At 31.0% G+C, this 13,893-nt stretch overlaps 1 protein-coding gene across 1 annotated transcript; it reads right to left on the bottom strand.

Moving 5' to 3' along the window:
* Positions 629–8,390, bottom strand: LOC105171709 (MADS-box protein SOC1). The gene is made up of 8 exons (XM_011092915.2): positions 7,951–8,390; positions 7,568–7,787; positions 1,904–1,985; positions 1,643–1,704; positions 1,432–1,531; positions 1,280–1,321; positions 1,128–1,169; positions 629–1,033 (listed from the first exon to the last, which is right to left on the bottom strand). Exons 2-8 carry the CDS (start codon positions 7,747–7,749, stop codon positions 872–874), a joined length of 672 nt encoding a protein of 223 aa, XP_011091217.1. The 5' UTR covers positions 7,750–7,787; positions 7,951–8,390; the 3' UTR covers positions 629–871.

A 13,893-nucleotide genomic window follows, 5' to 3' on the forward strand; every position in this document is an offset into this window, starting at 1 on the left:
ATGGTAGGTTCCTAATGTGGTGCACGAGCACAGGCTGCCTTTGATTGTCACGAGAATGCAAATATTAATTTTTTCGTCCTAGCCTCACTCATTGTTTTGTCTACATAAAATTTTATGTAAAATGATGATTGGAGAATTTGGTACTTTTTGAGCTTGACCACTTTTTTCTCACTGCTTCATATATGATTCTGTGATGGACCTATGCCTTGAATTTGAGCCCAAATGGTTTAAGGCAATGCAAGCCCATAAGCCCAATTTATTAAATTATAGTCATATATGGTTACTGTACATAGTTCAAAAACAAATCCTATATATGCATATGTTAACCCCACCTACTTGACATTAATGTTCTCACCACTCTTGGACATCTCTCTCTCTCTCTCTAACCTACATGCAAATCAACTACGCAGCTCATGTAAATAAGTTATAACTTGTGTCAAATTTTCAATTGACATCACATACATATGCGCTTGATGATGTCGTCAATGCATATTGCCCTCAATTCACAAATATAAATAGAGTGTACCTTGTTCAAATATTTTATCTAATTTAAGGCATCATAAACAATTATTTGTGATACATCATAAACAAACAGTAGTGATTTATTATTAAGGCATCACAAACAGAATTAATCTGCAGAAGCACATATAAATATATATCAGATCAAAGTGTATGTACGTAGGTAGTCAGTAGTCAGTAGTCACATACGCCACTACCAAGCCAAAAAACAATGTGGTTTTCACAGCTGCAATTGGCATTATTTGCAATTTCAAAACCATAAACTCGGGAATTTACTAATTGACACCAATGGGAAATCATCATCACAGATTACATATTTATATAACTTACAAATTAAAGCATTAATTATTATTCACATTTCATTTCTGGAAGGCAGACGCTTGTTCCTCGTCTCAGGGGGTCCGATGAACAATTCTGTCTCCACGTCCGATATCTCACTGATCTCCGCAGAACCCACCATTCCACCCCTCTCTTCGTTCGATCCAGCTCCCTGTACTTGTCCATGCACTCCAAACTAATTCAAACATGATCAGAATAAGTCCAATTAAGTTCATGCATAACCATGTATGGTACATGCAGTTAGAGGCCAGAAACATCAAAGTGCTCACCTTCTCAGACAGCATCGCATTTTCAGCTGCTAGAGCTCTTCCCTGACCCCGGCAAATACATAACATTACAACATGAGAACCATCACTAAAATAACATACTTGGTCCATCTCATCGTGCACAATTTCTTTGGATTTTCTCAAACATGTATTACCTTTTGTTTCAACTGCTCAATCTGTTGCTTGTACACTTGCATCTGAATACCAAAAATTATAAATAATGGATTATCGTATTACTCTATGCTCTATATATTATTAAATGAACTACTCCATAAATACATATACATATATATATATAATATTATACCTTTCTTGCACGGATGATACTGACACTCCGCTCCAGCTGCTGTTCGAGCTGTTGCAGTTCTTCAATGCTGCAGTTTCCTAAATTTTCCCCAAGTAGCTTCCTGGAGAGCATATATGCGTATTACTTGCAATTAATCATTAACAGAACAGGCGGGTCAAAGTTTTATGAAAATCTAAATTCTGAGATTATTCATATGTTGTATTAATCAAACCGTTTTGTTGCTTCAAGTTGCTCTATCTTTTTCATCATAGTTGCTGCTTCATGCTTCAAATGCTGCAATTTTCAGGAAAGTAAAATCAACACATTCGTCATCGGCCGGCAAAGAATTACGTACTACTTTAGATTCCACCAAAGAAAATCAAGATTGACAATGAACATATATACCGGTAAGAGAACATATATATATATTTTAATATCACAGGGGGATAAATTGCTATTTCACCCTATATATATATATATACATATAAACAACCTGCATGTTATGTTCCACGGGTGGGTTGTTTGCTTGGATCTCTTTAGTGTACTGTTGGTAGCGTTCTATCGTCTGATGCATGCTGACAAGTTCATATGTCAAACAAAATACAATTTCTGTTTAGTTCATGAAAACAGTTACTGATATATATACATATATATACATGTGATAGTCCATCTCAGAAAAGCAAAGTTAATTGATGCATGCCTTCCTTCGGCAAAAATTGCACTTTTCATTCCAAATCCTATTACATGCATCTTATATTTAATGTAACATATGCAAACACATCGGTTATACAAAGTTTAGTTACTTTGTGCAACTTGTTGGTCATAAAATTGATCTCTTACTGCTAATGATTATCTGAACTAGATGCATGTGAATAATCATAATATATATATATATAGATGTATATATGACTTTGGTAAAATCATTAATGAGTCATACATTTGAGTAAATTTATATTTAAACCACTACGTAAAAAAAGACTGAAATGAAATGATTGAACAATATATATATAATGTATTTACATTATAGAATATTCAAGACTTAAGTTAAAATTTGAGAATTGATGTTTATGATTGATTGGAGAGACTTGTTTTAAGATATTTACACAAAGACCGTTTTATATTATTTTGAGAATGTAATTTGCTTAATGCAAAACGTACCCTCGGAAGCAAATTATGCTTTTTTTCACTCTACGAACTACACATTCTAACCATGTTCATAAAAATTTAAAGTTGGATTATGAGGACATTTTACTCAAGTTTCTAATGAACAATGTCAAATTTGATTATTGTGAAAACACATACTTTCCGTTCTATCATATCTAAATAAAACGTAAATTACAAACTATTTCTCCTGAGGTTTGGCGTAACTATAAATATCTACTCGTTATTTAAAAAATTACAAATACCTCTTGATTTAACGTCCGCCTAATAACAAGCTTATTTTGTTAGGTTTCCATTCAATTCTTATATTAAACTGATCAAAAAACCCATTTGAAATAATTATATATATATTATAATTCTTGAAAATAATTTTATGAACTAATATTCCCTCTAAATTATTTATTTTATCCACCCTTATTTTTTTTATTTTTCCAAATATTATTTTTATATTTTGAAAAATTCAACAAGGGTAAACTTAATAGTAATGTCTACTTTACCGTCTAAGGGGTACATAATTATTTTTCATTTGAAGGGGTATTTGTAATTTTTCAAACAATAAGTGGTATCCATAATTATGCTAAATCTCAAGAGAAGAAGTTGTAATTTACCTTTCAATTAAAAGGGTGTTTGCCACTTCTCAATAAAAATGCTTATATTAGAAAAAATTGCAATTTTGATCATGCACATATAGGGGATGACCAATGGTATTTTTGGTCATGTTGGAATCATTTTTACAATTAGGCCTTGTACCTAAAAGAATTCCACAAATTAAGGACAAAATATTAGAATTTATAAATTTTGCCCACAATTAAATACCACATGTGACCTACATATGTCCCAAATAAATTGGGATTCAAGCAAAAATACTAATGTGGCATTACAAAAGTTCCCAAATTTATAGGACTAAAATTGCAATTTATCCAAAAAATTGAAATACCAACTCAGAAGCCACACTAGCATTTTGGCTGGAATCCCCATTTATTGGGTCACCTTGTAGGTCATATAGTGTTTTCTAAAAAAAAACAAATTCCGGTCGATTTGTTCTGAATGTGCCATTTTTTTTTTAGTTATACGTTCTAATTGCAAAAATGAATTCCAATAGAACAAAAAATGCCACTCTCCTATGCTTATTAGACTAAAATTGTAAATTTTTTCGCGCAGGACAAAGGTTTTTGGACAAATCAAAATAGAGATATGCTTTGTGAAATTGTGGAGGGAACAATATCTTAATTAGTCTTTATATTAGAGAAAAGTTAGGAAGGTAAATAATAGAGTGTCATATATACTTTAATAAAAGTTCTCCAAGATCACTTAACTTATATTTTTTTCCTAATAAACTAAGCACAATGTTATGAGATTCATTAATTAATTGAATTATTATTTTTATTAACATATCAAATCTAATCTTTTCAATTCTATCATATTCCCTTCTGTCTCTCAATAATGAGCACTTAATAATGAACAATTATAACCGGATTTATGATCTTAAAGTGATTTTGAAAAACCTAACTTATATAACATGTTAAGTTATGGTAATAAAACAAATCCCTTACTTTTATTTTTATATATATACATTCTTTGTGATATAATAAAAGTAGATTTTATTTAATTAAATTCAAGTACAACAATTATGCTATTATTACTTATATATAAAGTCCATTCTATTCTATATATCTATTGCTTAATTTGACCCCCTTATGTTTTTGGCTTGGCCACTTCTTCCACTAAAATAAACACAACCAGAACGTAGAATGCATGAAATTTAATTTTCATTTTTTTTATATTATTTTTTCATAGAGAACTATTTATGATTTTCTCTTTTACTGATTAGCATGTTTAGCACAATATTTAATTTTGTAATGTATCATCACATTAGTAATTTTTTAAAAATATTTTCATTAGTAGACAATTTTTTATCTAGCAAGTAATTTTAGTTATATATTCTTGATTTTGATTTAGAATAATTTAGTTTACTTGATAGTTTTTTTTTTTTCATGAATTTTTAAACATTTTTTGGGTTGTATATATCACTTTGCAATATCTACGAATATTGCAAAGAAAAATAAATTTTTGGTCCCATACAGAATAGGAGGGCTTGTAAAAATGGCCCCCAATTTTTCAAAATTTTGTTTTAGGTACCAAATTTTAAAGAAAAATCATAATGTTTGTCCTATAACTTAAATTGTTGTTAATTTTAACGACAACTGGCACATGTTTTACACCTGAACCTCAACTCAACTGAGCAAAAATTACACTTTTGATCATTTAATAAGGGGGTTTTCATATATAATCCCAAGCTTTCAGGCTTAGTATATTAGTCTCAAAATTCTAAAAATTATATATTTTTGGTCCTCTTTAAAATATTTTGTTAGAAAATTAACAAAAAGGGAATATGCACATTTCTATCAGTTTGCTACAATGAAGCAACAAAATGTATGTGCCTAACACATGAAACACTTGGTGCATAATATAAGTTTTGCCAAACCAAAAAAGTAAAAGAAATAAAAAATCAAAATAGGTCTGGTGAGTAATTAATCACAATTCAAAAATAATTCAACTTATTTTTTCCATCCAAAAAAGAGTAATAAAGATTTGTATTTTATTCAGTGAACTTCTACTCGTTAATTTATATAACAAATCAATTAATATATATAATCAATAATTTATTAATTATTAATTTAATAACTCGATTAATACCATTAGTACATGCATGACTATAGTCTATATATAGAGAGAGTCTAAATTAACAAATTAAAGTTTTATATAAAAATGTAATTATTTTATTAATTGTTAATTAAGAATGACTTATTTTTATAACAAGTAATATAAATATATATTATGCAATATGCACTGATCTATTTTATATAAATAACAAATATATTAAGTACATAATACTATATTTCAATGGTGAATATAATAAGGTTTTACCACTTTTCAATTTAATTTTGTTTGATGACTCACCTTTAGAATTTTATTAAGACCGACATAAACTGATTGATGTAAATTGGTTATTTCATAGTTATTACTGAAAAAATTCTTTCAATATAAATAAGCTTTGAACTAATTAGGAGGCACTTAGGATAAGATCATCACTTTGATGACACTTTTATTTCTAATTTGAGCTGAGAAACTGAACTCTAGCTATAACATTAAATTTGCATGTTATAAATATCAATATGGACAGACATACACACATTATATACATATGTAACTAAACATTATTTTGTATTATTCAGACAGAATAACATGTTTTTTCTTAAGAAAAATTCTTCAATATATATATTATACACACGCATCAAAGTTATATATATATATATTAGTCATCGTTAAATGCATAAAAGTCTCTATTAATACTCTCTTTTAATTAATGGAGTACTACTTCACAGACACAATGGAGAGAGGCTCATGAAGCTGCAGTTCAATTATGTGCCTTTATTACCCAAAAGGTTAGTGAAGAACACAGACACACACAGACATACATGTATACCAAGTATTAAAGTAAATTAAAATATAATCAGAAAGAATCCACAGTACATATATATATATAAGGTTTTATTTCTAGTTTTTCGAACTGAGGAAAAGTTGAAATGTTTTTGAAAATGTGCAGAGCTCTCACTAAATATATACTAATCAAAGTTGATATATATATATATATATATATGTGTGTGTGTGTGTGTGTGTGTGTTGGAATCAGCAAGATTGTAGAATAAGGCAAGTCCGTACATTTGCTGCCAAAAAAAAAGATTCTCTGGGTGTGATATAAATTAAGGGAACAGATGAAGAGGTTGGCCTCTTGAACAAAGACAGAAGAATAATTAAACTCTTGTTCAACAACATAAACACACACACATTCAGCACCTCAGACATCACTTTACTACTTTTATTCCACTCTTTTAAACATCAGATTAAGTACAGTTTCTTTATACATCATCACTACTGACCATCACATTTTTTCATAATGCTACTCTTCTATAGTGGGAATCAATCTCTACCCTTTACTGCTTTCCCATCACTATATTAACATGGATACTTGAAAGATAATTATAAGTTTACATGTTATGGCGCCCTAGCTATATACATATATATATATAGGTGATTACTAGCTAGCTAGAAAGGTCATGTAAATTCTTCTATTGTTGGGTTTTGTGATTCATTCTTGATCATCATCATTAAAAGAAGAGAACCCAGAATAATTATGTGAATTGTAATCTTTTTAATTTAATTGGTTTGACATATAACATATATAATTCAAGAAATTAAAGTATATATGAACTTTGATATTATATATATATCCAAGAGTCCTTAATTTACTTGTAGTACAATAACAAATGAATTGATGTGTTTCTTGTAACACACACACACACATATATATATATATATATATTTGTGTGTGCTACATGAAATCTAAATCAACCTATTTCTTTAACTAGAAATTACATCAATTCTTGTTTTTTCAGAAAAACTGATATATGTTCGTCCTAATATGAGAAGCTATATAGATAGGTATATATTTGCCTCTTGCAGTTTTGCAAATGTATATATATAAATAAATCATCTGACCAAGAGTTAATTTAATTTACCAAGAGGGTTCTTCAGATGAATGAAAAAGGGTTCTTCCCCTAGATTGATTACATCTACTCTAATAGCATTTTCAAGACCAGACAGTGTGTAAAAGTTAGATCATTTCACTAAAGCACTCCTCAGAAATGAAGGATCTAGTTCAGACTTAAACTGGGTTTTGGAGAAAGCCCAAGTTATAAACCTAATTTCACATATACTCATCACGATCTTAAAAACCCACCTAAAAACGCACCAAGATTTGGAATCAAGTTGTCAAATTAGGGGAAGAACAGTAACACCTATACATGTATACACTTGTAAAACAAACTGTATAGATGATATCTATATATATGAGCTAGCAGAAAATTAAAGAAAAAGATAGATTTGAACCAAGAATTAATTATAAATAAAATCTTATGTATGTGTAGGTAGTTACCTTGAACTTGCAAATTCATAGAGCTTGCCTCTTGGGGAGAAGATTATGAGTGCAACTTCAGCATCGCAAAGGACTGAAAGCTCAAAAGCTTTCTTGAGCAGCCCATTTCTCCTCTTGGAGAAGGTGACTTGTCTGCTTGTGTCGTTCTCTATACGCCTCATCTCAGTCTTTCCTCTCACCATCTCACCAGCTCTACCCTTTTCTTCTTCTTCTTCTTCTTCTGATCTCAATAACATGTATCAACCAAAAGGTCAAATGTTGTATACATATATATATATATATATATATACAAACTTGGAAACCAGTGTAATTAAAGGTCATAGATTTGTGTGGCCAGTTGAATAAAGATCAGAAGAGGAGTTTATAGATATGGTGGAGTTTACCTGTTTGCAAGTGTTGAGAACAAGAATTTGACTAATAGTAACAAGTCAAGTAGTGGTAAGGAGATGGAAGAAGAAAGCAGGATATGTAGTGGAGTGTGTGAAGAAGAAAAGGGTAGCTAAGATGGGATGCTTACAAATTTGGCAAGAACACAGACAAACTTTTGGTTGGATGTGGGAGCTGTGATAAGGCCTAAAAAAGGGAAGAAACAAATCTGGTGTGTGTGTGTGTTAGAGAGAGAGAGAGAAGGGGGTGGGGGGGGGGGGGAAACCAAGAACAGAAAAATCCCCTTAAACATAGGAAGATTTAACAGAGGATGGTTGCAAGTAATTGATTCATTCACAGACTCTTTTTATGGAATATATTCTGTCACCCCAGAAAATTATATTATCAAGACTTTGACATTTCACACAGAGAAAGCACACAGTAACACTAGTGTGATTTCCTTATTCTATATATATGCAGTGATTATTGAGTTTGCTTCCATATATATTCCTTTTTTCCTCTTCAAACCCCAACAAGAAAAGAAAGAATAATAAAACTACAGACAGCTGACCTTATTAGTTTATTAAGGAAACTCATTCTTGGCTAGTTTTGGCATTCCCCCAAAAAAGCCAATGTGAAAAACTGCGTGTAAAAGGAAAAGAAAATATAGATGAAAATAGTCAAGTCCAAGAATAACTATTGAGGAAATTAAAGAGAAAGGCAGATGCATGTAAGAAACTGGAGAGATGTTTCCGTACAAGGTTAGAAACATGTCAACATCTGCAGTTGCTGTACGTACAGAAAGTAGCCAATCAGAATCCGAAAACGCATTGCTTTGTAATGATTTTCTAATACAGCAACCTGAATGGGATTGAGGGACAGCCCTCATTTTCACATGGGCCCAACACCCCCACCCCCATCAGTTCTTTCCAAATGAGTATCTTTCCTCTGCTCCACCGTTGCCTTTCAATTCTTTCTTAATTTGTCCAACAACATATTAACATCCACTTAATATTTACTACCACAGCTTCAAACCATATGCTACCTATAGCTGCACCCTCGTTTATGTCATTTTTAGCATTCTTTACATCTTTTTACTGCTATTTTTTACCTAAAGTGTGGAAATTCTCAACAAGAAATAACAAAATTAGTCAAGGTTAAAGCCCATAAAATTGAAGAATCAATAAGTATGAAGAAAGTGTATTTTTGTATTTTCAAATCCGTACGTTTTAAGTGTAAAAGTATCAAAAAATGTATATATTACAGTCACCCCTTATAAGTATAAATATCAATAGTGAAATGTTGAATGAATTGTAAATTTTAAACTTTATGTAATTTTTTATCAGCGTACGTATTTTCAATCGAAACCCTAATAGAAGGGGGACAGGAGTAAATAGAGATATCTCGAAGGGATTGTAAGTGTCACTTTAAAAGTTTCTTTTTTGAAAAAATTATAATTTCACATTTTTAGAGGGACCTAAGTGTAATTAATCCTATTAAGGTTTGCTATTTTATTAATGGGTGGATTACGACGAGCTCTCCTGAAATTTGGTACAATTATGAATACTACCTCATCGTTTGAAAAATTACAAATGCACCCTCTTTCATATTTTGATAAAATTATGTAATTCTTGGATGGAGGTTTGGAATTATCAATTTTCCCCTTGTTGTATTTAAAAAAAAAAACTATAAAAAATCAAACAACGTGGATGAAAATTTTTGAAAATTTATAAAAATATTATCTACTTAGTTCACAAAAAAAATTCAAGAAATTTTAAAAAATAAGTAAAATGATAATTTAAAGTCCACAAGGATATTTTAGTCAGTTCACCATAAAAATGGATGAAAACCTAACAAGAACTAACGGATTGGACTAATTAATAGACATTAGTTAAAATTAGGGAGTATTTGATAATTCTTCAAACAATGAAAGGGTATTTATAATTATACCAAATTTCAGGAAATCCTGTTGTAATTTATCTTTAATTAATTTTACTTATTATTTAATTTGGATAAATAGATATGTTTATATATATATATGTTGTATATGTTAACACTTCTAATCTTAGCTTCTTTTCTTTTTTGGTTTTGGGGGGGGGGGGGGGGGGGTTTGGGTTTTTTTTTTTTAGTTTCGAATTGTTTTATTTGATCCCTCGAGAAATTTTGAATAGTTAGGTAAACGCAAGCAAGGAATAAAAAAGGGTTGCTAACTAGTGAGTTTAATACCTGGATCATCACTCTCAATTTCTTGGTCAAGATTAAATAAAAATATATTATTTGTGCCCATTTAATTATTATATCCTGCAGGAGTACTCACCCCTCCAAAAATACACTCCCTTTGGTTAATTAATTTGAAAGGGTCATTTCATAAAAAAATGGTTAATTAATTTGAAAGGGTCATTTCATAAAAGAAGAGGTAGGAACTTACCAATTTTAGGGCCATCATTAGTCCTTTGAAGGGATGTAAGTATCTAGCTACCTAGGTCTAATCCTATTTCTTCAAGGGCACTTAATTACTTCAAATTTTCCTAAAATTAAATAAATCAATTCTTACTAGTTTAATTCATCACTTTACATATAACAACAACAATAATAATAAATTGTGAGGATCAAAACCGTTACTTTATTTTAAATGATTTTGGACTTCATATTGTCTGCAAACGACTTTATATATGTATGGTTTTTTATTTTTAAAAAAATCCTTTAATGAATCTTAATTGCCCTAGAAAATAGGCCAAATAATTTCAAGAACTAAACAATAATTATCTCACGTTAATTCTATTATCTTGCTTTAATTCGAAGATAATAATTAGGAAAATTGAAAAAGAAAAGAGACTTTATCCTCTTGGTTTGCCATGTTCCCCCCTTCTAATCTTGGACATTCCTCATTTCTACTTAAGGCAAATAAAGCTTCCTAGTGGACTAGTTTCTAGTTCTCTACAAGCATCATACATACAATAAATAAAGAACCAATTACCTTGCTCTATCATCTTCTTGCTTTTTCCATGTTTCCACCTCTAGACTTAGCCTTTGATATTTATGTCCACTTAATTAGGTAAGTATAAAGATCCCATCTCTATCTAACTAGTATACATCACACATACTTTAGAATATTTAACTTTCAAAAAATAAATAAAACTTGATCATATTCACTTTTTATATTCTTATTCTCAATAAGAAAAGCGTTTAAAGTATTGTCAACGTGTGATCACAGTGCGATTGTATCCATGTTTTAGTATACGATTGATGATTAGATACATACATGATGATATTTGCATTTTAAAGTATATACACAGTGTGATTCGTGTCAATCACGACATTCACAGCATATATCTTCACAGATCGAGAGATCTAAGTATCGACCTCACGTGTAACCCACTATAGCTCCAAAATTATTGCATTTGACGCCACAAGCAATATGAATATAAACTCTCTCTCACACAATTTTTACCTTTTGATTTAGGTTGTTTGCACACATATCTACTTTGCTTGAGGTGCCAAAGTACCAAAGTGCAAAAATCCCACTTTTAGACCACACACAATGGAGATGGTCCCGGTGAGAGAAGAAAACAAAGTAAATATGAACAAATGGTTAAAAATATATAAGCATGGCCCATGAGTTGGTAATGATATTCTCGAGAGGATATATATAGTAAAAATGTATGTATATCAATATTTTACACTAAAAACACCCCAAAAAAGTAGTATTATAATATGAACCCCCAAAAGTTGGTACTATTATGGTTATTAATAAAATGAAATTGATGCCCCTAAGCTAAAAAGATGTCATGCCGACAGGTGTCGGCAAGTGGGGGTGGGTATGGGGTTTCTTCCCTTTTCATGGCCAATGGCTTAGGTTTTTTCGAAGTGTATTAATTTGGTAAATTTTTAAGAGTTTTGGGGTTCAAATTTTAAGAAAATGTACGCAATGTTACGTGGTCGGGGACCACTTTGGCCCTGACATCAAATGCTGCTTTCCACTCTTTAAAATTTCATGTGTGTGTATTTTTTTGTTTGACTGACAATTAGGCGATGGTGCATCCACCTAATGAATAAACCTCATGGCTGCAAAAGAGTTTCTTGCTATCTTACAACTGGTGAAATATCCGTCGATGATGAAATATTACATGGACTGATTGCACGTGTTGTATTAGGTTATATACATACAGCGTCTTATTTTTATGCACCTAATATATATATATATATATATATTGAACGAATTAAAAGAAGATGTAATAAAATTTAATACGAAAAAATCAATCTATGTCTCAAATCCCCATTGTCATAATTAATGATAGAGTAATTTATATTTTTGGTCCCATAAGTAGATCTGTTTTCAATTTTAGTCCCACACTCAGGTCAATTTGCACATTTAGTCCCATATGTGGATTTTTTTTTCAATTTCAGGACCAAAAGGGGAATTCCGTTAAAAACTTAACGCCAGCTTCAATTTATTAACGGAATCCCACCTTTGGTCCTGAAATTAAAAAAAAAATCCACATATGGGACTAAATGTGCAAATTGGCCTGGGTGTTAGACTAAAATTGAAAACAGGTCCACTTATGGGACTAAAAACGTAATTTACCCCATTGTCAAATGCCCTATCCGTCGAGTGGGTGAATTACATTTTTGGTCTCATAAGTGGACCTATTTCCAATTTTAGTTCTACACTCAGGCCAATTCTCACATTTAGTCCCATATGTGAATTTTTTTTTCGATTTCAGGACCAAAGGAGGGATTCCGTTAAAAACTTAACGCCAGCCTAAATTTTTTAATGGAATCCCACTTTGATCTTGAAATCGAAAAAAGGTCCACATATAGGACTAAATGTGCGAATTGGCCTGATTGTGGGATTAAAATAGAAAATAGATCCACTTATAGGACCAAAAATGTAATTTACCCTTAATGATAAGTGGAAAATAAAATAGTGGTTTATAGGACTGCATAAACAAAAACTAAATTGTTTGGCTGAATTCACATAAAAAAGAATATTATAGCAAATTCTGAGAATTGTACCACTTGTTTCAAGTAGGGGGAATTTGAAATCTCAATTATCAGCCAATCATCTAACATAATAATAAAAATATGGTTATATATATATTCGTATGAATTGAAAAGTTACAAAACAGAAAATGTTAGAAGAAAAGTGATTTGGAACATGTGATACATTGTATTTGTAGCATATTGACGAGAGGGGGGGGGGGGGGGGGGCGGCTTTGTGCGAAAAGATACAACTACAAATTATGATAGGTACATGCTTTTCTTCATGTGCTTGTTGGTAATGGGTACAACCCATTGATGCACAAACAAATTAAACAAGACTCAAAATGGCCGAAAGCTAAGTAACGAACATCATAATGACTCTTTAACATTCACTTGCGACAAAATTAGTTGTTCACTAATTCAAGTACTAACCTAAATAGCTAATTCAAAGATGCTACCAAAGTCTGAGAGCAGAATTTAAATCGTGTTTAGGAGTTAATCTTTTACCTACCATTTTGAGTGGTTTCTCGCTAATCCATACCTTCCAACTCGCTGGTCCCAGCTTTCATCCAAACAAAACCTAAATTTACACATCCAATATTATCTGCAAAAATGTAAGTCCGCAAGAACTGAATACAGTCATTATTAAACTTTGAAGCTTTTTTCTACACTAGGATACCTTCAGATGCAAACTCTCAGATAGTATTTCGATCTTTCCTACGAGGATTATTTCTACATTTTCAGTTACAATAACAACAGAAACGGAAGACATGAAAACGTCCCCAGAACAATTTTAGATTTCATAAGTGTCGTAGGACGACCAAACCCTGGATCATTCTCATTTGCATCCGATAAATGTCATCCCCAACTTTTGAATCTTGATCGAATACAAGAGACCAAAAAAAACCTATCATAAAAACCACAAGAAAGGCTGAAGCAAAATTCACTATGCAAGACTAGATGATAATTTGACATTT

This window comes from Sesamum indicum, linkage group LG1 (genome assembly GCF_000512975.1).
Source record: "Sesamum indicum cultivar Zhongzhi No. 13 linkage group LG1, S_indicum_v1.0, whole genome shotgun sequence".
NCBI lineage: Eukaryota > Viridiplantae > Streptophyta > Magnoliopsida > Lamiales > Pedaliaceae > Sesamum > Sesamum indicum.